Source organism: Fusarium mangiferae (genome assembly GCF_900044065.1).
Source record: "Fusarium mangiferae strain MRC7560 genome assembly, contig: FMAN_scaffold012, whole genome shotgun sequence".
NCBI classification, from domain to species: domain Eukaryota; kingdom Fungi; phylum Ascomycota; class Sordariomycetes; order Hypocreales; family Nectriaceae; genus Fusarium; species Fusarium mangiferae.
This window is the reverse complement of record NW_024573932.1, coordinates 1,556,039-1,578,873: the sequence shown is the minus strand read 5'-3', so window position 1 is coordinate 1,578,873 and position 22,835 is coordinate 1,556,039. Positions and strand designations below refer to the sequence as shown.

At 48.4% G+C, this 22,835-nt stretch overlaps 10 protein-coding genes across 10 annotated transcripts; 5 read left to right on the top strand and 5 right to left on the bottom strand.

Moving 5' to 3' along the window:
- Nucleotides 1-257: 257 nt before the first annotated feature.
- On the bottom strand, nucleotides 258-2,081 carry FMAN_08288 (uncharacterized protein; the record flags this gene model as incomplete). The annotated part of the gene is made up of 2 exons (XM_041821747.1): nucleotides 258-1,640; nucleotides 1,698-2,081. The coding sequence occupies 2 exons, from the start codon at nucleotides 2,079-2,081 to the stop codon at nucleotides 258-260; spliced, it is 1,767 nt and encodes a 588-aa protein (XP_041687496.1).
- A 337-nt stretch (nucleotides 2,082-2,418) lies between these two features.
- On the top strand, nucleotides 2,419-4,330 carry FMAN_08287 (uncharacterized protein; the record flags this gene model as incomplete). Its single annotated transcript, XM_041821746.1, has 2 exons — nucleotides 2,419-2,984; nucleotides 3,034-4,330. The coding sequence occupies 2 exons, from the start codon at nucleotides 2,419-2,421 to the stop codon at nucleotides 4,328-4,330; spliced, it is 1,863 nt and encodes a 620-aa protein (XP_041687495.1).
- Nucleotides 4,331-6,652: 2,322 nt separating this feature from the next.
- Nucleotides 6,653-7,125, bottom strand: FMAN_08286 (uncharacterized protein; the record flags this gene model as incomplete). Its single annotated transcript, XM_041821744.1, has 4 exons — nucleotides 6,653-6,682; nucleotides 6,753-6,761; nucleotides 6,812-6,934; nucleotides 6,991-7,125. The coding sequence occupies 4 exons, from the start codon at nucleotides 7,123-7,125 to the stop codon at nucleotides 6,653-6,655; spliced, it is 297 nt and encodes a 98-aa protein (XP_041687494.1).
- Nucleotides 7,126-7,617: 492 nt separating this feature from the next.
- Nucleotides 7,618-8,817, bottom strand: FMAN_08285 (uncharacterized protein; the record flags this gene model as incomplete). The annotated part of the gene is made up of 3 exons (XM_041821743.1): nucleotides 7,618-7,671; nucleotides 7,725-8,365; nucleotides 8,415-8,817. The coding sequence occupies 3 exons, from the start codon at nucleotides 8,815-8,817 to the stop codon at nucleotides 7,618-7,620; spliced, it is 1,098 nt and encodes a 365-aa protein (XP_041687493.1).
- A 686-nt stretch (nucleotides 8,818-9,503) lies between these two features.
- On the top strand, nucleotides 9,504-11,419 carry FMAN_08284 (uncharacterized protein; the record flags this gene model as incomplete). Its single annotated transcript, XM_041821742.1, has 5 exons — nucleotides 9,504-9,946; nucleotides 10,005-10,109; nucleotides 10,165-10,683; nucleotides 10,752-10,822; nucleotides 10,884-11,419. 5 exons carry the CDS (start codon nucleotides 9,504-9,506, stop codon nucleotides 11,417-11,419), a joined length of 1,674 nt encoding a protein of 557 aa, XP_041687492.1.
- Nucleotides 11,420-11,547: 128 nt separating this feature from the next.
- On the bottom strand, nucleotides 11,548-13,600 carry FMAN_08283 (uncharacterized protein; the record flags this gene model as incomplete). The annotated part of the gene is made up of 6 exons (XM_041821741.1): nucleotides 11,548-12,074; nucleotides 12,128-12,348; nucleotides 12,404-12,832; nucleotides 12,929-13,258; nucleotides 13,309-13,425; nucleotides 13,491-13,600. The coding sequence occupies 6 exons, from the start codon at nucleotides 13,598-13,600 to the stop codon at nucleotides 11,548-11,550; spliced, it is 1,734 nt and encodes a 577-aa protein (XP_041687491.1).
- Nucleotides 13,601-14,344: 744 nt separating this feature from the next.
- Nucleotides 14,345-15,846, top strand: FMAN_08282 (uncharacterized protein; the record flags this gene model as incomplete). The annotated part of the gene is made up of 2 exons (XM_041821740.1): nucleotides 14,345-14,974; nucleotides 15,025-15,846. The coding sequence occupies 2 exons, from the start codon at nucleotides 14,345-14,347 to the stop codon at nucleotides 15,844-15,846; spliced, it is 1,452 nt and encodes a 483-aa protein (XP_041687490.1).
- Nucleotides 15,847-15,935: 89 nt separating this feature from the next.
- Nucleotides 15,936-16,913, bottom strand: FMAN_08281 (uncharacterized protein; the record flags this gene model as incomplete). The annotated part of the gene is made up of 1 exon (XM_041821739.1): nucleotides 15,936-16,913. One exon carries the CDS (start codon nucleotides 16,911-16,913, stop codon nucleotides 15,936-15,938), a length of 978 nt encoding a protein of 325 aa, XP_041687489.1.
- A 956-nt stretch (nucleotides 16,914-17,869) lies between these two features.
- FMAN_08280 (uncharacterized protein) lies at nucleotides 17,870-19,319 on the top strand (the record flags this gene model as incomplete). Its single annotated transcript, XM_041821738.1, has 3 exons — nucleotides 17,870-18,359; nucleotides 18,411-18,738; nucleotides 18,785-19,319. 3 exons carry the CDS (start codon nucleotides 17,870-17,872, stop codon nucleotides 19,317-19,319), a joined length of 1,353 nt encoding a protein of 450 aa, XP_041687488.1.
- A 706-nt stretch (nucleotides 19,320-20,025) lies between these two features.
- FMAN_08279 (uncharacterized protein) lies at nucleotides 20,026-22,122 on the top strand (the record flags this gene model as incomplete). The annotated part of the gene is made up of 1 exon (XM_041821737.1): nucleotides 20,026-22,122. One exon carries the CDS (start codon nucleotides 20,026-20,028, stop codon nucleotides 22,120-22,122), a length of 2,097 nt encoding a protein of 698 aa, XP_041687487.1.
- Nucleotides 22,123-22,835: the final 713 nt, after the last annotated feature.

Here is a 22,835-nt window from a genome sequence, read left to right as displayed (position 1 = left end):
GTGAAAGAACGGGTTGACTACCATATTAGTAGTGAAAACAGCCGCCAGGGCATGTTGGGCTCCGTTGCAGGATAGATAATAGAGCTAAATGGCCTAACCGGTGAGTTCTTACCCCTCTTTTAGGCCATTTCAGGCATTAATGTATGTCTCAGGTTTAGTATTAATGTATGATTGATATGTGCTGTCACTTTCTAAATAATAAAGCTTTTTTTAGATCAATATTTTAAGTATTGCCTTAATTATAGCCGAAACTTAGCCTAAATGAGCTTTATATCATCCCAGATTGCTTCCAGCTCCATGACAACGCCATTGTACACCGTCTGGCGAAAGCCATCGTCTTCGAGGCCTTTAGACTCCATACATCCTATGCACCGTTCAACCACTGCCTTATACGCCGGGCTGATCAAGGCTACTCTCTGCTCGAGCATCCGATTTGCAACAGTCAAGTCCTGAATAAGCCCATCATTATCATTACCAGGGCTTTTCTCGTCTGGTAGCCGTAGCTGGTTAAGCGAACAACCGAGAATAATCTCCAGTAATAGCATGCCGAGTGCAAGGAGTGTTGGGTTGCTTGATATTGAGAAGGTTTTGCTTTCCGACGTGTTGCTGACGCGCTTCAGTGGGCACTCGGGGAGTCTCCTCTGTATGAAAGGGTGCTCGTATGACAGCGTGTTTCCTCTCCTGAAGAAATGCACATTCTTTGGCGTTATGGCCTCAGGAAGCCAAGGCGTATTGCTCAGCTGGAGGACGCTGGAGGCGATGACGAGTGCTAATTTGACCTTCTCCGCTAACGATATCAATGGTCGAAGGCCCCGCTTGCCCTCAAGAACATCTTCAAGAGTTACTATCGACCAACCATCGCTGTTAACTACCTCTCCTAGCGGGCAAACCTGGAAGTGGCGGTGGCTGTGTTCTTTGTCGATCAAGTGGCCGTAACAAGCAGGTCTCTCTTTGTGGGCCATTTTCAGAGTAAGACAAAGGTCCAGAGGGCTTATTTTTGGCATGGCGCTGCTTTCTTCAGGACATTTGATGTATGCAAAGTCGGTAGCAGGCCGAGTCATGATAGCCATGGCAGTCTTGACACTGGGCTTGAGCTCCCCCGTAGGTTCCGTAAGACTCAAGCGAGATAGAGCCCGATCAATGCCAAAAGAGACGCGCTTCGCACTCTTCGTCTTTGCAGCCACAACACGTGGCGCGGACGGCGTGGTCATCGATACGGACACCGCCTTGATATTGACTTCATCCCAAAACATCTTGCTCGTCGGGCCCTTGATAACTTCAAAAGAAATGGCCAGTCTGAATTGAGCATCCTGGACGATCTTCTCATCGTCGCACTCATGTCCAATCTCAATGAATCGCGGCGCCAGTTCGAGACTGATATCGTGAGAATCGGTACAAAGAATGCTAGAGCAGAGAGCACGATAGAAGCTCGTTGACAGGTCCCGCAGGACACTGAATACCTTGCATCGAGACTGCTTGCGGCGTCTGGGCTCAAGGCCGACGCTCTGCTGTGTCAGGCCCTCCAGGCTCGTGATGCCTTTAGAGATGGTCTCAAGAGCTTCTTGGTAGTCCTTTCGGTTCAAGCGGTAAAGTAGCTTCTTGAAGTCCCTTGTGACTCGTTTACGTTCAGTCCATTGGACCTGCATGATGTCAGCCAAACTCAACTGATGGCTCTCTCAAGGAAAGGAGCTTCTCACAGTCCCATCGGGTGATACGTCAATCCTGAGCCGGAGCATCACACTCTGTAGGGCTTCTTCGACTTCCTTGACCGTATCTTCAAACGGGCCATACGAGTCCCACAGCCTCCGGCGAATCCTGTCGTTGGTCTCCTTGGCCTGCCAGAGAGGCCCAAATGGATCTTGCAGCATGGGCTCAATATCTCGATGCGATACAACATCGCTTATGAGCTGCTCACAGACGTTGCACAGTCTCACTCGTTCAGTTGACAATTGCCGATTGAGACTCCTCAGCTCCGCTGGAGCCTTGCCCCAGTCGCGTAGGAAGTTACTGTAGGCTTCCAGGGCTGTGACGACTAGGGGGAGCGTCCCAAGGACTATACCTGCAACCTCGAATCCTGACATTGGTCGTTTCTCATTCCCGTGTTTTTTTAAGGTTGTCGATTGACAAAGCGGAGAGCCCTGTGAGCGGTTACTGAGGCTGACGGAGCGGCCATCTCACGACCTGCATACACCCATGCCCAGTCCAATGACAGAGCCGCTTTCAAGTAACCCCGCACGATGCTGAGAATGGCAATGTACGCGAGCTCGGCCTGGTGGACTCTCAACCGAACTTGTTGGCTCTGACCTCGTTTCGAGTCTTTGTTACGCACTCGATGCCCGATCGCAACGGAGCCCAACAGCACTGATCTAGGAACAGTCGGCCTCCAGGAAACATCCTTGCTCATGGCCACTCATCGCCATGGAGAGCAACCAGGATCGAATGCCGATTGCGCACAATGTCCGAAACGTGCTCAAGTCTTTCCGGACGGTTGCAACATTGTTCAAGCACGAAATTGATTCTCTGGATTATCAGGCCGAACACGACTTGTTACTAACCTTGGAGAATGAAAATACCCGTTTTGGGATGTGGGCCGGGAACTTAGCAGCTCATCAGAGTGGCCCAGCATCACTCGATCATCGGTTGAGAGAGGCACCCCATATACGAGAGCAGGTCCTCTATCTTCTACGCGATATATTAGAATCCCTAGAGGATGCAAGGTTAGAGGTTGTACGCAACACCGTGGCGTCCACGCTTCCAGAACATCTCAAGGGATCTGGGGTGATTGATGAGGACAATCGATCTGATATGGCCATGTCTGAGACGTCGTATGCTACTTCAGCTGGCTATTTAACGATGGAAAATGGAGAGATGAAGCCGGCTCCTCCACTGAAAGTTCCTCCACGACCACCTGAGGCAGACAGGGGAGTCTTTGAATGTCCATTCTGTTACAGGATGATATCAGCAAGTACCCGAGGGGCATGGAAGTAGGTGATGTTCTGTTGTCCATCTGCTTATCTCTAACACTGCTCACAGGCGCCACGTCTTTGGAGACCTCCGCCCGTACACCTGTCTCTTCTCGAGGTGTGCCGAATCAAATACAGACTTTGATCGACGGCATAGATGGCAACTCCACGTCTCCCAGTATCACTGGCGTACATGGTCTTGTCCATTTAACTGTGGTAGCACGTTCCAGTCTGGGGTTGAACTCAGGGACCACATTCGCCATAAGCACTTGCCAAACGCGAGCGATGAGCATCTCAACACAGTTGTGGCTCGCGGCGAGGTATCTGTCTCCAGTGATGTCACTCAAGAATGCCCTCTTTGTAGGCGAGCTATTTCGGGCTTAAAGTCATACATCAAGCATGTTGGGCGGCATCTTGAACAGTTGGCTCTGTTTGCTCTTCCTAGCATCGGAGATGAGCAGCTGGAGGATGACGTCGACAGTGGCGAGCAGAACGATGAAGCATCCGAGGTGGGCGCCATTTCGGCCGACCATGACAGTGAGACTTCTTCCGAAGCTGAAGATAATCAAGCAGAATCAAACAGTCCCAATACCATGACTGTCGGACACGACGGTGAAGCCGACGTCACCGCTGGCGAGATGTCAGGTGGCGATGCTCCTGTGCCATCGGCGGCCTCTTCTATCTCTTCTGGTCGGCATGAGATGGAGCCAGACGAGATTCGAAAACTCGTACAAGACGGAGATATCGCCAAGGCCTTATTGGCCGAAGCTGAGTCCAGGTTCACCAAAGAATGGGAAGAGACCAGAGATGTGTCAGAATCTCTTAAGTGGTTCAAGAACGTACAAAGAGTAACCAAAGCCATGTTTGAGGAGTCCGCCAAGTCCGCCGAGCAGGCCCCGGTTGGGTTCAAGGAGCAAGAAACACCTCCAACTGATCCCTCCGAAGAAGCCGGGCCAGCTGCACAAGTTAGTCGGCCGACCTATACTCGCTTTTCTCGTAGGCATCTATCTATCGAGACATTGCGAGAGTTCAATATTAACTTCGACTTCGACGCGGACCCTGACTACGTCTTGGTCGAGCGGTGGGTGCCCGAGTGGGAACAAGACCAGATGTGGAAGCATACTAAACTCATCCGCGATAAACGCGCTGAGACTCTACAGGGGGAGTCGGTATGTCAGACAGGTGAGTCTGACTATGAACGGGTGCGCGACAGGGGCAGCCGGCATCCCGAGGCACCACCTCCACTACCTTCTGTCGGCGATCACCAGCGTATCCATATTAGGGCCATCAATCGCGAAAGTGGTACCCCTCCATCTCCATCTCCATTACCTCCACCGTCAATCCTCCAAGGACCGACCATTGGGTGAGAACTTATTACACACTACCGACATATCAACCACGGTAAGTCCTGGGTGTCTACGTTTGACTATTTAATAACCCTAGCAGCAACTTGAAGTAACCCGCCCAAGGAGAGGCCGGCTTAACCAGTTACTAATTACTGGAAATGCGTAAGCCACACTCTGATTCGATTGAAAGGTTCTATGGGTAAGTGTAATATATCGTTATTAGTGTCGCTGTCTTCAGACTTGGGATTGGGCATTATATACTATTTACACGGACTGCAACCATATCCGATGTATTACTTGTACCGTTATTATACATTAGTATATATAATACTTATAGGGATTATTTGATATTGGGATGATTGAGATGATAGGCAGACGTATGGACAATTTGACAGCGCAGGACGATAGGTAACAAGAGAGGGATTTCAACGCCAAAGCAAATGCAGACATGGAGGTCGAGGTAAAGGTGTGTTAGGAGCGGCTGGAGAATGATCTCTGGAGAGCTGGGCTAGAGGGGGCTGCTTTTAACGCCATCCTAAAGAAGGATAAGATAAAGGCCACAGAGGTCCTAGAAAGATAAGGAAGGGGCAAAAAGTTATTTTAGAAAATAAACTTAACTCATCAGTCTCATCTCTATCCTGTTCTATTCACCGTCAAGAAGTCGGCTACGCGGTTACAATGCCAGACAGTCGTATCAGAGCGACGTAACGCGATAATCTGAACCACCTCAAGGAATGATGGATGGGAAACGCCATGTGTTTGAAGGGCTCCTCCATCATCGCATGATGCCACACAATCGATTTCGCCGACTCGTGCTACAGTCAAGGCTGACAGGGTCTCAAAGAGTAGCGACATCTACTCATCTGCCTCGCGGACCCCACGGCACAGTCATGGAGGTGTTTTGTGATTTAAAGGGAAGAGATCAAATACTTTAATGACGGCTTCTATGTTAGCAATACCTTGATGTAACAACAGTGAGTTTCGATTGAAGATGCCCTCCTGCTCTTGAAAATGATAAATTAAACACATGTTTAAACCCATCCTTGAACGTTTTATTAAGACATTCACGACCTAACATAGCTATGGAATATTTTAGAAGCAGATATCTGTATGCGGTAGGCGATAATAACCCCATCCGCTCGGCACGCTCGGTCCGACTATTCGGGCGAGGGGAAAGTGGCTCCAGTTACGACGTTTAAAACAGAGTACTGCAGCACAACACTTCTATCTCCAACTAGATAGCATTATATCTGCTTCAAACAATTCTCAAGACACACAACCATTTTATTATCTAGAGATATTACTGCCGAATTTCAACGATAAGTACAACAAATACTCATTTCTTAGGATGGCTTAGGTTCAAGGATACTGTGATCCCCGGTTTTCCAAAATCCGCGAAATGATGCAAGATCATTGCATTCGGACAAGATATCGGTGCCAGTCTTTGCGTCAATATCGATGGTGAGGACGTTGTAGATATATGGGGGGACTACGCCGATGGTAGGGAAGCTGGTGCGAAGGAAGGCGGAAATTTCCATCGATGAATTCATTAGGGAGGAGATTTGTCGACCGTTGGGTGTTGGAACGGACTTTCAACTAGGCTGTCGCAAGGAAGACTGGGGTCGCGTAGCTCCCGTTATGCCTCCACCTGGACCTTCGATCCAGGAGGTACTCAGTTCACAAGCGGGATATGATCCAGACTCCATCGTCGTGCGAACGCTCTGTAACCCCTCACCCAGGGCAAAGGACGCCAACACGGTGCTGTGGCGATCCAGTGTATTGGGTTCAGTCAATGACCACAGAAACGCTAGGGCACTAGTCAAGATCCTATCGTGCTACTCACTCGGCGGTACTTGCGCGGGAGGTGATCATCGCCTTCTCATTCCTGAGACGGTGGAACTTGCCCTTACAGAACATGCGAAAGGGACGGATTTGGTCACAGGGCGGAGCGGGAGGCGGGGACTTGGGATTTATCTCACTGGGCCCGGGTCTGGGATCGTCGAAGATCAGCTGCCGGACGGCAGGGTCGGGTGGGGAAGTGGATGGGGCAGGTCGATCGTGGTTATGGATTGTGATAGAAGGCTCACGATTACATATACGATGAACAGGATGCTGAACACAGTACATCCTTCCCCAGCTGCATATATTGAGGCTATTTATAACGTACTTGGGGTTACTCTCCCTAGTGCAATATAATGCCCCTCTTAGCTTACTACTTGACTAGCATTTCTTCGACGTTCTTATGTATAGATATAGGCCATATAAGTCGGCAACTATAACAGTAAGGAATGACTTAATAGACTTAAATGCAGTAAAGTTTTAGAATGTTACTATGTATGAAAGCTAGGAACTGATGCTGTAGAGAACAATGTTCTTGAATAGTATTTAACACTAGAGTCAGGTTAGTAATATATTTCATCTCCCCAAGACGCCTTATACTAACACAGAGGATCTGTTTAATAGTTAGTAATTATTATTCCAGTCGCGTGAGTAGTAACTTACAGTTCCAACGGCACCCTGCCAGTTGCATCCTCGTCCTAGAGTGTCTGCATTAGAGCAAGTGTAGCGCCTGATAGGGAACGCTGTTGGTTCCGGGTTCTCGCCCCTCGTGCCAGATAAAGTGCCCTCACATACGGTTAACCACGTTCAAAAAGCAGAATGATACTGTACAATTAACATACACAGAAGTAATGGGCATTCGTAGCACAGTCGCTGCTGACGTGATCGGCGGGCTTGGCCCAACCGCTGTTTGTCCACCAGGGATAATTGGCCGACACGGCGGGGAGGCAGACAATGACGAGACTGAGGAGCTTCATTGTGGCAGTAACGGGAGGAAGTATATTAGAGTTAAGTAACAAGAAATAAGATGGATGCAGGCTGGATGGATTGGTATGTTGGGGCACTACTTATTTATACTAAGAGAGATCATATCGACCTTTATTACTATTTACTCACCGCTGTTAAAACAACTCGGCAATGTGTTTTAGATGGATCCTAAAGTTCACTGGGTAGGGAATAGGACCACATATATTTAATTTAGGGATATTGCCGGCTATTTGAGACCCCCACTTGAGTACCCAAACTAGCATTGCCAGAAAGCATAAAAGATTTAAAAAAAGATTTTACTGGCTTGTCTCTATTAGAGAACTAGCAATGTGGGGTGTTTCTATAAGTCAGTCCACGTCAGGTTTATTAACCGTGCATGTTGAACTTTTTATAATGTCCACTTATACGAGCTCATAAACGAGCTGTCCGTAAACGTTATCCAGCTGAACGATGTCTGTTCGAATTCTGTATAGTGCTGTTCATCATACTTCCTTTTTGTCCGGAGTTTCAGCCAGCTTCAGACGAGAGTCACGCCACTGCAAGCGATTAGTCTGAGTACTATTTGACGTGAACACGGAGTGCAATTTACCTTGCCACATGAAATTGGCTCATAGAGGGGAGGATGCTCATCGTCAACACACGTCGGTACAACCTCACAGACCGCGTCCGGGTTGAACCCGAGAAAGAAAGGCATGGTGTAGCGGGAGGTCTTTTGCCTGTTATACACGCGATGCACCGTGGATTTGAACCGGTTGTTCGAGAGCCTCTGCAGAAAGTCGCCTATGTTGATGACTAGGGTCCCTTCAACTGGCCGTGCGTCGAGCCACTCGTCATCTGCCGAGAGGACCTGCAGCCCACCAGACATGTCCTGCCAGAGCAGAGTCACGCACTGAATGTCCGTATGGGAGCCAATACCCACGTCGACATCTTCGGTGCTGCCGTCGGTGCCGGGGTAGTGAATGTGCACTGCGTCTGCGCCGGGAGTGGTGATGATGGAGTCGAAGTAGTCCTCGGGTAGGTCGAGAGCCAGGGCGAATAAACGGATGAGTTTACGGGCAAGGGCTAGCCGCTTTTGATAGAACTTGGTAAGTACAGGGCGGAAGTTTGTGAGATGGCTTGTCCTGTCCCAGACATAGTCTGTGGAGGAGAAGTTGGCATTGATGTCATCGACACAGTTATGGGTTTGGTCGATGCGGGTATCATATCGCATAGAGAAAGTCTCCTTCTTGTCTATAGCAGCGTAAGTAAATCGAGATGTATGGCTGGTCGGATTGCCTACCTCTTGTTTCCTGATTGTTGATCTGCGTGCTGCCAACGCCGTGATAACCACAGAACTTGCCCGCCTTGTCAAACGAGACCCGGTCCTTGAATTCTTGCTCTTGGTTGAAAAAGGTCTTGATCTGTTCGAGGGCTTGCTCAATCAATTCCTGAGGAATGCCGTGGTTGGATACGTAAAAGAAGCCAGTGTTCTCAGCAGCAGCTTTGATTTTGGTGGCGATGGCCTTGCGCGCGGTCACATCCCCGTCAAGTGAGCTGAGGTCGATGACGGGCATTTCATCCAGGGTCGGGGTACGGGGCGCCCCACAGCGTACACGGCGGGAAACAGGCCCGTCCGGTGTCATCAGCTGCACCGTTGTAAACGCCGAGACGGGTGCTGTGGTCTCAATTGTGGTAGTAGCCATGGTTGTTGTTCTTGATCACGAAGAATGTAGATTGCAGGTGATGAGATGAGGTTGCCAGAGATGATAGCAGCTCAAAGTGGGGAAGTTAACGATGAATGACGGCTAAGAGCTCGACTCAGCGAAGAGAACTTCACTACTGTTAACTCCGCTATTAATGCTTAGAGGACTACTATCAGTAACAGGCCTGGAATTGGCGACTTGATATAAGATATCACCCGAGCGTTTGATGTATTAGAGTCGTCGAAGCTGCGCAATATTTGCTCAGCTGTAGGTTAGGCACAAGACGGAGACCGTCGGAGATGGGGACCCATAACTACCGACGGGGCCATCCGTGGCGGAGTTCCCCGTTCCCCTATCGCTTGCGGTTCCCAGTTGAGCCCCACAGAACTCGCGATTGTATTGGCTACACGGAGCGGGCACTGGCTCTGCAATCTGATACGCGTGGCTATCTTTTGCGGGCACAGATAACAGCGTCACTAGTGTAACTACCCTGACCGGCGACCGTCGGACATGGCATCGGCGCCAATAGGATCAGGTTGTATAGATCCGACCTTATCAATTCTAGATCCCATGTTTGTGGTTGGTCCAAAGTTGATATGCTACATTCTATAAACATCAACCCTGGTCTTCCATTTACAACTGCTCAAAGTCGTTCCCTTTTGTTATAACGAAACACTGGAGAAATCATGGCTTCACTCCTCTCCAAAGCTCACGATCGGCTCCTCGTGAAAAAACACTGCGCAGACGGAACATCCGAGCCGGCCAACTTTCTAGACAATGACTCCATCCGCCCTACGCCTGTCAAGGACCGCACCTGGACATCCATAACATACTCTGCCTTTTGGTTCGCTGCCACTGCCAACGTAAGCAATCTCTATGCAGCTTCTACCGGCCAATCTGCTGGCCTGAGTATGTGGGAGGCTCTGGCATGTTCGCTTGGCGGCCAGTTGCTCGCTGGTTGTCTCATGGCGCTGAATGGTCGCGCTGGTGCCCTCTACAGAATTCCCTTTCCTGTTGCATGTCGAGCGAGCTTTGGGACTTGGGGTGCGCTGTGGCCGACGTTTAATCGTGCTGTTATGTCGATCGTTTGGAATGGTGTGAATGCTGTGCAGGGTGCGCAATGTCTATAGTAAGTTGAACTCTAATAACAGTTGGCCCAAGGCTAAGCTAATCATCTTTCGCTCCAGTGTCTTTCTTCACGCCATCTTCCCTTCCATTGCCAACATCCCCGACATCATGGGCTCCAAATCCGCCCTCAACTCGGCACAGATGCTTTGCTTCTTCCTCTACTGGTATGTTCCTATCATCCACATAAGAGTATCTGCTAACCTCACTGTTCCATCTCAGGCTTATCAACTGCGCCTTTCTCTTTGTCCCCGTCCCCCGCATGAGAAAGCTCGTCCACATCAAAGTCGCCGTCTACTTCGCCGCCACCATCGCTTTCGTAGCCTGGACACTCTCAATGTCCGGCAGCGTCCGCAAGACATTGACTGAACCGTCGACCGTCAAAGGCTCTGAAAAGTCCTGGTTGATCCTCAAGTTCTTCTTTTTGGGACTCGCTAGTTGCGGCACCTTCATCTCCAATGCATCTGATCTGCAACGATATGCCTCCAAGCCAAGCGACGTTATTGCTGGTCAGGTGTTCAGCTTCCCTATGTCTAACTTCTTGGTTGGTGTGTTTGGCAATTTGATTGCGGCTGCTAGCAAGGGTATCTTTGGCGAGGTCATCTGGAACCCGCTTACAACTCTTGACATGCTTATGCAGGGCGATCGCCATACTTCTGCGAACCGCGCGGGATGTGCATTGATCTCCTTCGCCTATGTCTACTCTACTGTGTTCTCCGCTATTTTCGAGAACTCCATTCCGTAAGTTTAGCCCAATCTTTGTCTTGCAGAGACCCTGGAACTTATAGCTGACCCTTTAATCTTTACAGCGCCGGAAACGACATCGCAGCCCTCATGCCCAAATACATCACGGTGAAGCGTGGCTTCTTTATCTGTGCAAGTACGTATCGCTCGTGTTTCATCATGCCTGACTATCCACTGACTAATCGTTTCTCTTGTAGTCATCTCGTACGCCATTTGCCCATGGTACCTGCTTTCATCTGCGGCCGTCTTCATCAACTTCCTCAGCTCGTATCAGATCTTCCTCAGCGCCATCACAGGTATTCTCATCTGCGACTACTACCTCCTCAGACGCGGTATATTCGACATTCCCATGCTTTATTCTGGCCACAAGGACTCTACCTACCACTTCTTCCACGGATTCAATCTCAGAGCCTTCGCGGTCTATTTAATTGCCATTGCACCCAACTTCTATGGATTCCTCTTCCAAATGGGTGTCAGCGCCCCATTGGCCATTCAGCGGTTCTACTACGTTGCCTATCCCGTCGGACTCTTGTTGGCGTTCGGGAGCTTTTGGCTCATCAACACAGTCTTCCCGAGTAAGAATATTCCCAAGGTCTCGGGCTGGAAGGAGCCCAAGGACTTTGTGGAGAGTCATGATGGTACCTTTGTCAATGTTGTGATTGACTCGTCTGATGCTGCCTCGGGGGACCAGGAGATGGGCAACACTCAGAAGTCTGCTACGGAGAAGTATTGAGCTAGTATTAGTCCCTAAATGAATTAGTATCTCTTGTTCAAATTTTATAATTCACGAACGATCCATCCCCTGATCTGAGTGGGCACAATGGTAACCAAATTAGAATAACGCATTGCGAAATAAGTCTACTATTGATCTTGATCGCTTACTTCTGTTGACGTATACTCCATCCTAGTACTTAAAGCTTCAAAAGGCGGCCACCAAACATCAAGACTAGGCAACATTTGTGTTTGTGTGTCCACCTCTGGTCGTGCCGCATCAAACACTCTTTTTCTCATCATGTTCATAGCCCAGATAGAGACCGGTTCAACAACATAAGTATCCTTTCGAAGATTCTGCACTTCCTCCATTAGACGAAACGTCTCATCGATGTCCTCGAGATGGTCCGAGAACTCGACCAGCGTGACGTGCGCATAAGCGCCCATAAGGAAGTCGAAAGTGTGGATGATTTTTTTCTGCCTAATCATCTCCCTTGAGAGCCGTATGACGTGGTGGCTGTGTTCTAGTATGGACTCGATGTGCTGGCCATACATAGCATTCTCGCGGGCGTTGTTGATGTCTTCCTTTTGTAGTTGGGACAACTCCCATCTGTTGGCAAGTAAGCTGAATGTCGAGAGAGCAAACTTTAACTCTAGGCTATCATCAAGATTAAGCACTGCAATTCGTTAGATGCACGCACAAGTCTGAGTAGTTGCAGTATTAACATACGCTTTGCATTGGTAGTATGCCATTGTGTGAGGTTGCTTTGGAGTTGATTAGCTGAGACATGCTCCTCAACAATGCCTCGATATAGCAATATGAAAAGCTCGAGTTCGGCGACAACTTCCTTGTCCAATTCGTTGAAACCGTCTGCGTGCTTAACTACGTCAATATAATGTGCCGCCAGGTCCATTCGCACAGCCGACAGCTTCCCTACACCGATTGTGAATCTCGCATACTAGTTAGTAGCTTCTTGTGCATTGGATGATGACTATAACGACATACTTGAGATGTTGGAGGCATGCAGCATTCCACGTCAGTATCCGATTCCTATCATCCTCGGTATAAAGTAACGACGGAGTCGCTTGCTGCAGAACAGGAAAATCCAACGAGAGCATAAGGTGAAGGATCAGCGAGCCGCTCAAGAGCCAAGCGTCGATAAAACTATCAGAGTAGCCGAGGTTCAAGTTTAGAAGACAAGTTAGAAGCATCGCGTAGAGGGACGGCAGCTTAAGAGGAGACTCGAGCGAGAGCTTGGCGAGCTCAGACTTGAGGACGCTGTAAAGCGACGTATGAAGGTCTTTGCTGATGATGAAAAAGTTAGTTTGCATGCCTGCTAGCAAGCAGGTCACAGAGAGAAGGTTATATTCTCCACTGAGAGCTTTGTCAATGGTTCCCTGTAGGAAATGCAGTCGTGGGATACTTTTCTTAGATCTAACGCATGTATTAGCTGGGTTCAGAGGTTTAAGCTAGTTAAATGTAACTGCGCAGGTTCCAAAATTAGCTCGTCGTACAGGCAACTACTCTTACGTTTCAATAAGACGCAGGCCCAGTCTATTTGAAGCTAATTGAGCTGCGATCGACTCGGGTAGCTTGACGACGTCCTTTGGCGTTTCAGGGTTACCATTAATCCAGGTGTACATCTTTCGAATTACATGGACTGGAGCAACTGGTGGATCAGGACGAGTTGCGGATGTTTGATCCTCAGCTCCTGCATGAGAGGCAACGGCTATTTCGGGGACCGAGCCCGTGATATGCTGTTCACTCGGTGCAGTTTGTGGTGCGCGAGAGGTTGTGTTTTTGCTAAGCTCACGCACTGCACAGCGCAGGTCTTTCACTTCAGCCTCAAGCGCAGTAAGCCTGAGTAGAAATTAGACAAGATTTCATAAGCAAATGTTTGAGTCTCATACCTTTCTTCACAGCCGCATGCTTGAACAAGCCGAGGGGGACTCCTGGTGATGGAGCCCTCGGCCCCTTTAGAGGTCTGGGTGACGCGATGCGCATCAAAGGGAAGCTCACAAGGTATTCTGCATTGTATCTTAGCACATTTTAGTTGATCCATATGACCGTCAAATTGTTGTGAACGGCTGACCTCAAGACTTTGCAACGGCTGCAGACAGCTGAGCCGCTTGGTACTTCACACCGCGTCTTGAGACGGCGACACGTTGGGCAGGACACTACTCGGCGACGGTGCTGAGGCATTTCTGCGGAAAGGGTATCTCAGAGAGTGGACAAGTCAGTTTGAATAATGTTTTAGTAGTGTATATCTGAAGCTACAGTTGCAGCAGGTAAGAAGAGATGAGAGATTGGGGCGTAGATAACTTGCCTCAAAAGAGGTATTTCAGATATTCCGAACTTAAGCCGCTATCTGTTAGTGCCTGCAACTAACTAAACTTGTTTGCTAGCTCTTGTTCTAAATCCTGAACCGCCCGACTTGAATGCCCCGGCTAATGCAATTATATACGGCAACCCCGCCTTTTACAGGGCATCGACGTACTCCGTAGTTCATGTCAAGGCGTTCAGTAGCTTTCGAAAAGAAGCTATCCGGACAGGGCCCAGCTCTGGCCACCAACACCAACGACCGACATATGCCTCGTTCTGAGTCCATCGCTTGATGAACCAAACGCCGAAGAAAGTTTTAACAAAGATTTTTAAACGTTTTTTAATTTGATATTAATGCCGATATCCTTGTCATTTAATATATTATACTTATATTTAGTAGAGAGAATGAACAGAATTATTAACTAGCTGTAATAAGTAAAGAGCCTTCTCCGCACACTCCGTTATCTCCCCTTATCGCCCAGTTTTGGATCAGCACTTAAGGTGGCTTGTACAATAAGACGGGGCTCCCTGATACACTTCAAGAATTGAAAGGAATCTCTACCTAACCCAGTGCCGGCTATAGGACACTTACTCCATCGCGCACGCCCGTAGGCTCCTTCTAGAATGACCTATCGACCTAGACCAGGAGCAAGGGGCTCCGGCTTGCGAAGCAAAACGGGCTGTGTACCATGTCGACAACGACGAAAGAAGTGCGATGAGTCTAGACCGATCTGCCTTGGGTGCGATAGAAACCATCTGATCTGTCAATGGGCAGCTCCATTGAGCTCCAAGTCTCAGTCGACAGACGCGACTCGTGATCATGGGACTCCTCAGCCAGACTATAGAGAAACAACAACACATACCGACAAGCAACTATCTTCCCGAGCAATCTTCCCAGTCGCCAAAGGCCCGATAATTGTGCCCGCCCAACTCCGCAAGGGCACGAATCGGTATCTCTTCGAACATTTTCTACACGTCACAGCAAGACGAATGGCTGGAAGAACATATCCCGAGAATCCGTTCCTCTCTTGCAATCTCAAAATTGCTTTTGGTAACACCATAATGCAACATACTATCCTCGCCATCAGCGCTTCTCATTTACTCTACAAAAGGCCAGACATGGCTGACATATGCGCATCTCATTACGCGATTGTGCTTCGGGCAATGAAACATGCTGTGACACGGTGGAAGGTTCTTCATATAGGCGATCAGATTGCACTGCTGGCTACAGCCCTAGCCCTCTGCTGGTTCGAGGTTAGCTGACTTTGTGGGGATGATAAAACCACGATGCTGACTTGTCGCAGACCATCGATGTCAACACTCGCGGTGCATTGTATCACCATCTAGAAGCGAGCAAGTTCATGTTTCAGACAGTCAAACGAAACCTCAAAGACCATGATCCGAGCTTGTTTGGATTCTTGGCAGAGCAATACGCGTACCTCGCCACTGTCTCGAACATAACATTGCGCTCTGCTCGCTTCGATCCTGAGATGAATCAAACCTTATCGCTGCCCTCACTGGGACTTCTGAATAAAGGGTCAAATTTCTACGGATGCCTTTTTGGCTGCTCTCACCTTGTGTATGAAACAATTCCTATGATATGCGACCTGGCCAAGTTACGGATCAAAGAGGGGATCGCACCTTCACAGACATCCTACCAGCAATATGAATCAATCCTTGGAGAGCTAAAAGCCTGGCGACCAATGCAGGGGTATTTCCCCAAGGACTTTGAATATGCAGGCCAGCTATATCGTGAAGCCTGTCTTATCTTTCTAGAGTCCTCCTTCCAAGGGCCTGATACACCCACCTTGGAGCTTTATGCGGCAATTGAACCTTGCCTCGGTCGCTTCTTAGAGGTCTTTGCTAAGATGTCATATGAGTCTCCATCTTGGACGACCGTTATGTGGCCGATACTGACAGCTGGGTCACACATGAGGTGCCTGAAACAGCGAGATCAACTCTCAGACATCATATTGAACTCGACCTTTGACATGAGGGCTGTTGATAATACGTTGCATTCACTCCAGCTCCTTTGGGAAAAGATGGCTTTGAATGAATGTTATTATGGGTCTTACGGGTTGGAGAAGGTCTTGAAGGAATGCGGGATTACCATGTGTGTAGGGTGATGTTTAAAACCAGTCTATCTAATGCCTTATAAGCACCCTCTTAATCTGACCACCTAATCCTGGCTACTGATTGATCTGTGTAAATTGACTTAGTACAAGTCGCGGAATGACTTCTCTCCTCTCAAGTAGTCCAGCGGATGCATAGCATCAACCCATCCCAGGAACGGAGGACTCAGCCCGTAGCCCATAAGCTCCAACGTCTCATCATCATAGGTCTCCAGCATCTTTTGAGCCGGTGCAACAATGTACTGATTCTCTTCCTGCCTCAAGAAGCTCTTGGTATAGAAGCAGCTGTACATCAGCCTTTCCTCATCAGTGGTGGTGTTGGCTGATCCTCCATGATAACAACTTGAGAGAAACAAGAACGCATCTCCCGGTTGAAGTTCAGCGTAGAATGATAGCTTTTCGTCGGGGGGCGTCGCAGGGTCCCATAGGTGAGAACCAGGGATAAAGCGGGTCGCACCATTGGCGCGAGTCGTCTTTTTTCCAGCAACAAAAAAGCCAAGTCCTGTATCATCACCGATCTTGTACTCGGATGCCGTGCGGCGCTTGACGGCATGATGGTGGATCATGTCATCCCTATGAAGGTCCTGATCTCTGGCTCCCGGAGCAATGCTGAAGATGACCGTGTTGTTCAGCTGAGGCTTGCTAACGAAAGTCTTCCACTCAGATCCAATCCAACAGCTATGCGTGGATGTAAGAAGATTGTTTGCGACTGCTCGAGCAAGACGATTCATGGCAATAGTCTTCATATAGATGGCTGACTTGCCAGCCAGTCCCATCACTCGCTTTGTCTCTTTGGGGAAGAACTCTCCAGTCCATTCTCCGTCTGTTTGTATGAACTTCCTGGTATCTGTCTCTATCACAGCGAGGTCCTCTGCAGAAACAGCGTTCCGAATAACACAGCCACCAGCCTCGATAATGGTTTGGGTAACAGCGGCAGAGTCGGCGGTCACAATGTCGAAGATTTTGACTATTGGGACGGGACGAGATCGGTCATCACCGTACTTTGAAACAGGGACGCAGCCCACTCGAGTTGAAAGGTCTTCGCTGATAGAAGGGGTCATGATGGACTAGAATTACTTTGGAGTAATATGAAATGGTTTCTATTGAGTCTTGGTGTAATAGTTCTGTTACTACCGGCGAAACAAGTGATCCTGACGACCTTTTTATATGTGAAGAGTACAGAAATCATACTGATCTATCATGCTGTATCATGGTCCTCTGATCGTACAACTCCAAGTCATAGATGTCGAATCTCTCACTTGGACAGCTCGCAAACCGCAAACTATGGCAGCCAAACCTTTGCCGGTTACTTGCTGCGGGGCTATCGTCTTATCTGGAGATAAGCGCGTCTTTTTGGTCTTTTTAAGCTTCCCAAATGAGGATTGGTGGCTGACATTGGCGTGGGAATTGCTTATCAGCTTCCACTGATCCAGAGCAAGATAAGCGCGTATCAGTGTAATCAAACCATTTCAGCGCCTCCTCTGGCTTATTAGTGCCAGTTAGGCTACACGTGAATAGCTATCATCAGGCGCTTGATTGGTTTGCTATCTCTTCGTCGAAAACCATCGTGGTTCTGGCTCCTTGTATCTAGAAGGAATCGCACTCAACTGATCCAAGTCACAATAAGACCAAGGTTAGATAAGCGCGTCTTTTTGAGAGCCAGCCAAATGAAAGTCCATAAGCGCAAAATTGGATGTCTTTGGCTTGATGACGCCCATATCTCTGGGTAGATATCAGTGAAATACGTTACTACTAAAAAAGAGGAAACATCGATTGATAAAACGTCTCATTGTTCCTGGCAATGATGAGAGAACTTCAATTCAATTGACAAGAAGGTTAGAAACTCTATTATTTGACTTATCGACACAAGGTTTTCGCATTACTTCTTACAACATGACAAATAGTAAGTGGTTGAGATCGAGCGATAAATTCAACTTAACCTTCACCTAGCAGTCCCTAACACATACACGCAGACAATCACAAACTAGGATCATCGAAACATGTCTCTAAAGCTGATATGTCTCCAGTTCGCCGCGACATCGGCCCTCTCCGCATAATCGCAATCGGTTTCAACATCCCCAACAGTTGGGTCGCCGTTGCAGCAAGTTTATCCACCGCTCTCGCAGCCGGCGGTACAGTCAGTCTCATCTACGGGACGTTCGTCTCATGCGCCTTTTATGCTTGTGCTGCTGTGACGCTCGCCGAATTAGCCAGTGTATACCCAACTGCTGGAGGCCAGTATCATTTCACCAGCATCTTGGCTCCTGAAAGGTACAACCGCCAGTTTTCGTATGTCTGCGGTATGATATCAACGCTGTCATGGACTATTAATGCTGCGAGCGTGGCCCTTATTGGGAGTCAGTTGCTCGTTTCCTTTCCTCAGTTCTTTAACGGCTATGAACCGGAGCGATGGCATTTGTTTCTCATCTATCAGGGACTGAACTTGTTTTCACTCTTTTATAACTTGTTTCTTCTGAAGCGTACAAACTGGATCCACGATTGTGCTTGTAAGTCGGCGCTCGTCAACTATGTATCCCCGTTCTAACAGAGCCATGCAGTTGTCCTTACTCTGACAACTTTCTTCGTCACATGCATAACATGCTTATCTCGAAGCAAAAAACAATCTTCAGAGTGGGTGTGGACAAACTTCGATACCACGACTGGTTGGAATGATGGCGTTGCATTTATGACCAGCTTGGTGACGCCCTGTTACATGTACGGCGGTCTTGACGCTGCCCTGCATCTTGCTGAGGAGACCTTGAATGCGTCGCAGACGGTCCCGCGCGCTCTCATGGCAACAATAGGCATTGGCTTTCTCACAGCGTTCACATTCGCTGTCTCCATGGCGTACTGTGTCTCTGATGTGGAAGGCCTCCTTACGGCTACGTAAGCATACCTATGAGCCGTGGAGATTCATGACTGACCTGAACAGAATGCCCATTTTTGAGCTTTGGCGTACCGCAACGCGATCAGATGCTGCTGGAGTGACTTTTCTCGTTTCGCTGACGGTCATCGTTATCTTTGTACTCATCGCCATCCAGCAAACGACATCTCGCCTGATATGGGCATTCGCCAAAGACCGTGGACTCTACCTCTCAAACCACCTCTCTCAACTCTCACCAAAGCTCAGGGAGATCCCTTCCAACGCACTTATCCTTAACACCGTGCTGGTGCTCTTTTGTGGGTGCTTGTTTTTGGCGTCGACTGCAGCCTTCAATGCTCTTGTTGGCTCATTCCTCCTCTTGCAAATGATTTCATTTGCTTTACCGGCTGCCCTACTTATCTACCAGAAGCGCAGCTCGACCTTTCTTCCTCAATGCCGTGGTTTTCGAGTTCCGGATCCTGTTGGATGGATTTGCAACTTTGGAACTATTATTGCGGCTGTTATCGAACTTGTGTTCTTTGTGTTCCCCAGCTCCCTCCCCGTATCAGCTTTGTCCATGAGTAAGTCCCCTCGTGGCACTTAATACCCTTTTGGACAGTATACTAATAAGAGAAAAGACTATGCCAGTGTCGTTCTGTTGGTTCTATTGCTGTTCTCGGTAGTGAATTGGTTCATGTTTGCAAAACAGCAGTACCAAGGACCTCGGGTTGAGCTTATCCAAAGCCAGAGCATATCTCCAGATAGGTGCTTTAAAGACGCTCAAACGGCCGAAAATTTAATTAAAGTATAACGAGTTCAAATAAGAGCCTTCTGAGAATTAAAGATGCAAAGCTATAACAGTCGTTATGTAGTAAGGAGAGATTGGCGATTGAGGTATATGATCTGTGCTGAATTTCAGCCGCTATCTGTTAGCGCACACCACCGGCGAATTCCGTGACTTCACTCCTTTTACGACTCCGCTAGGTAAATTCCTTTTATTTAAATAAACTCATGAACCCCTTAGTTTAAGCTCATATTGATGGTAATAGAAGAAGACTGTAGTGCACATAGCAGCTTGCAGTCATATAGACAGCCAAACAGGCGGGCGTGTCCAACATTGAATAATCGCTACGGGAAGTTCCGGGGCCAATAGCCAGAGTCAGAATCGCAGTGCGGCTGACAATGCAGTACCCCTCTTTGCAAGCTCGCATTAAGGTATTCACAACTTCCCTTCGTGTTTCTTTCACAGTTTGTCATAAGAGGGTTGCCGGTAGTTACCGTTGATGCATCAAAGATATTAACAGCCCAAGATGTATCCTTACTCTATTGGCACTGATTCCTTCCGTCTCGTCTCTGTTGCCATTGACTCCAATCAGCAACCTTCTCTTACCCTCGACGAACATGCCATTTCCAGTCCTACCAGACCAGAATACTATGCACTCTCCTATACATGGAACCCCCCCAATATGGGTGATCCCGTATACTACGCGGACACGGATGTGCGCTACATTCTCCTCAACGGGTCCAAGTTTGCTGTCAAGCCTAATCTTTACGATGCTCTCTTCCAGCTCCACCATTCTTATCCTCAGATGCTATTCTGGATTGACGCCCTCTGCATCAACCAAAATGACTTACAGGAGCGCAAACTCCAAGTGGGCATCATGGACCAAATCTTCGGAGGCGCTAGTCGTGTGGTTGTCTGGCTGGGAAAACCCTTCGCCAAGCTTGAGCTAGGGCTCCAAGTTGCAGAACGCATAGCCTGCGTCGCCTCCACAGCTTGCAAAGCCATCGTTCGGGAGCAGAAGTATCCCCACGCCCATCACCTGGAAGAAATGAAAGAGACCTATGGACTTGATCCGTTGAGCTTTGACCAGGCGGATGCCCTAGTTACCCTCTTCAGTTGCCGCTGGTTTGCGAGACAATGGGTGATTCAAGAAGTGGCCCTAGCTGGACAGATCGATATCATATGTAATGAAATGAGCATCCCGTTTGACAAAATCGGGTCTACAGCATTATTCTTGCACCTGAGTGGTCTGCTTGTGGCAGTCGGCAACCTACTGGTCGCGGGTGGAAAAGACATGCGTTTGTTGGAAGATATGCACCTCATGCAGACTGGGAGGACTCAAGTAGTCCGTGAATGGTGTAAAGGCGATCGCAGTGAGTGGAGGGATGTTTTGCCTTTGGTCGACTTTACAGCTGGTATTGTCGAGAATACTGTGGCTGCCGGTCCAAGAAAGGAGAGTATAGTCGGTGTTGTTCTTCTCAAGCTGCTTATGTGGCTGGTCGGTTTCGACTGCGGAGACCGTCGCGATACTATATACGGACTGGCTGGTATAATCAGTCACGTTGTCAGCATTCACGGTCTCGACAGCATTCCCCACAGGCTCCAACCGAATTATCATCTCGATACAGCCACTGTGCTCTACAATGCGGCGACGGAGATTCTGGAGGCGACTGGGAGTTTGGCTCTTCTGGGTGTTGTCAAGGACCCAGCTCTACGTGAGACCACAGGCTTACCATCCTGGGTCCCAGATTATCCCCCGAGAATGGCGTTGAACCCAATGGCTGGACCAAACTTCAAGTCTCTGGGTAAGTTCGATGCGTCGAGATCTATAGACACAGCCAGCTATGGTGTCGACTTCCATTCAGAAGACAAGGTCCTGCATGCTCGCGGCTTTCTTCTGGGCCGCGTCAAAGCCATGGGTGAGTCTTTGAAACCGATGGTTTCCGGTGGTGACTTCGCTCAGTGCGCTTCGATGCTAGTCGACGCAGAAGAGACATACCCCTTCACGAACCAGCCCTTCGCGGAGGCATTCTGGCGAACATTGGTGTTTGATCAGGACTTATCCGACCGCCCAGCCAGACTTCCCACGACCAAGCATTTTCAAGATATGGTACTCATGATGATGGCCAAAAGAATCAGCGATGAGTTCCAATCCGGGGGAACCGATGCTGTCAAGGCCTTTCTACAGACTCTGAAGGCCATGGATACATTGGAAGCCAAACATCCGAAACAGAGTCCCTTCCCCACAAGGAGGTACCTAGCCTCGTTCTGTACTGGCTTTGGCTTCCTACCTGTAACCAGGGACGATACACTATGGGCGCAGGAACAACGAATGGCTTGGATGGAATCAAAGAAAAAGAACTTGGTGTTTATGTTTTCCCTGTTGAGCACTACTCTATTCGGCAGGCGGCCAGCGATGACGGAAGGCGCTCATCTTGCTTGTGTTTTCGAATCTACGATGGTGGGTGATGAGATCTGGGTTGTGTCTGGATGTCCCACGCCGCTGGTTTTGCGAAGTAAGGGTCAACAGTACAGTTTGATCGGCGAGACTTATGTTCATGGTATTATGCACGGGGAGGCCATTCATCCTGACAACAATTGGGTCCCGTTAGAAATTATATAAATCTCATTCAATAAGTATAAGCAGAATAAAACCTGAGAACCTGAAAGACAAGACACCTGACACCTTTGGCTAACATTGGCAATTGATATAAGAAAATAAATTGTCATGATATACTATATACAATTTCTTCTAATGGTTTCAAGACATGATGAACGAGATTATACTCTGTTACAATAGTCTTGCCATCTAAAACGAGACACCATGCCACCATCCATTGATATCTCTGGCCAACCCCACAAGCCAGTGTTGTCACAACCTTCAAAAGATCATCCACCCAACTAGTCGACTTTTCCAGGTCCAGCCGTTATAACGCATCGTTACGTGCTTGCCATAAGCCTATCTCCAGTAGTAGCACACCAAGACGTCAGATATCATGCGTCTTGATATATTCCAAATTAAGTCGTATGTCACGAGATAGGAATCTTCTAGGTTTGCTCTACTTGCCAGATTGTGAGAAGGTGAATTTAATCTTTTGCGCAGTGACACTAGGGGATATCACGATATTGAGAACAGCCGGCTTATTCCTATGGCTTTTCTTATTATAGTATTACTAGCAAAGTCAATTCCTATTTGAATTATTTACGAATTTCCCAACCTAGCTAAAGTTTTTGCATGGAGCTTAAGTGCATAAGCCATTCTCCTTTCATCAGATTCCCTAAACCTCCTTCTGGATAAAATCTCAGTAATGATTGTATCACCCCTTATGCAAGCAT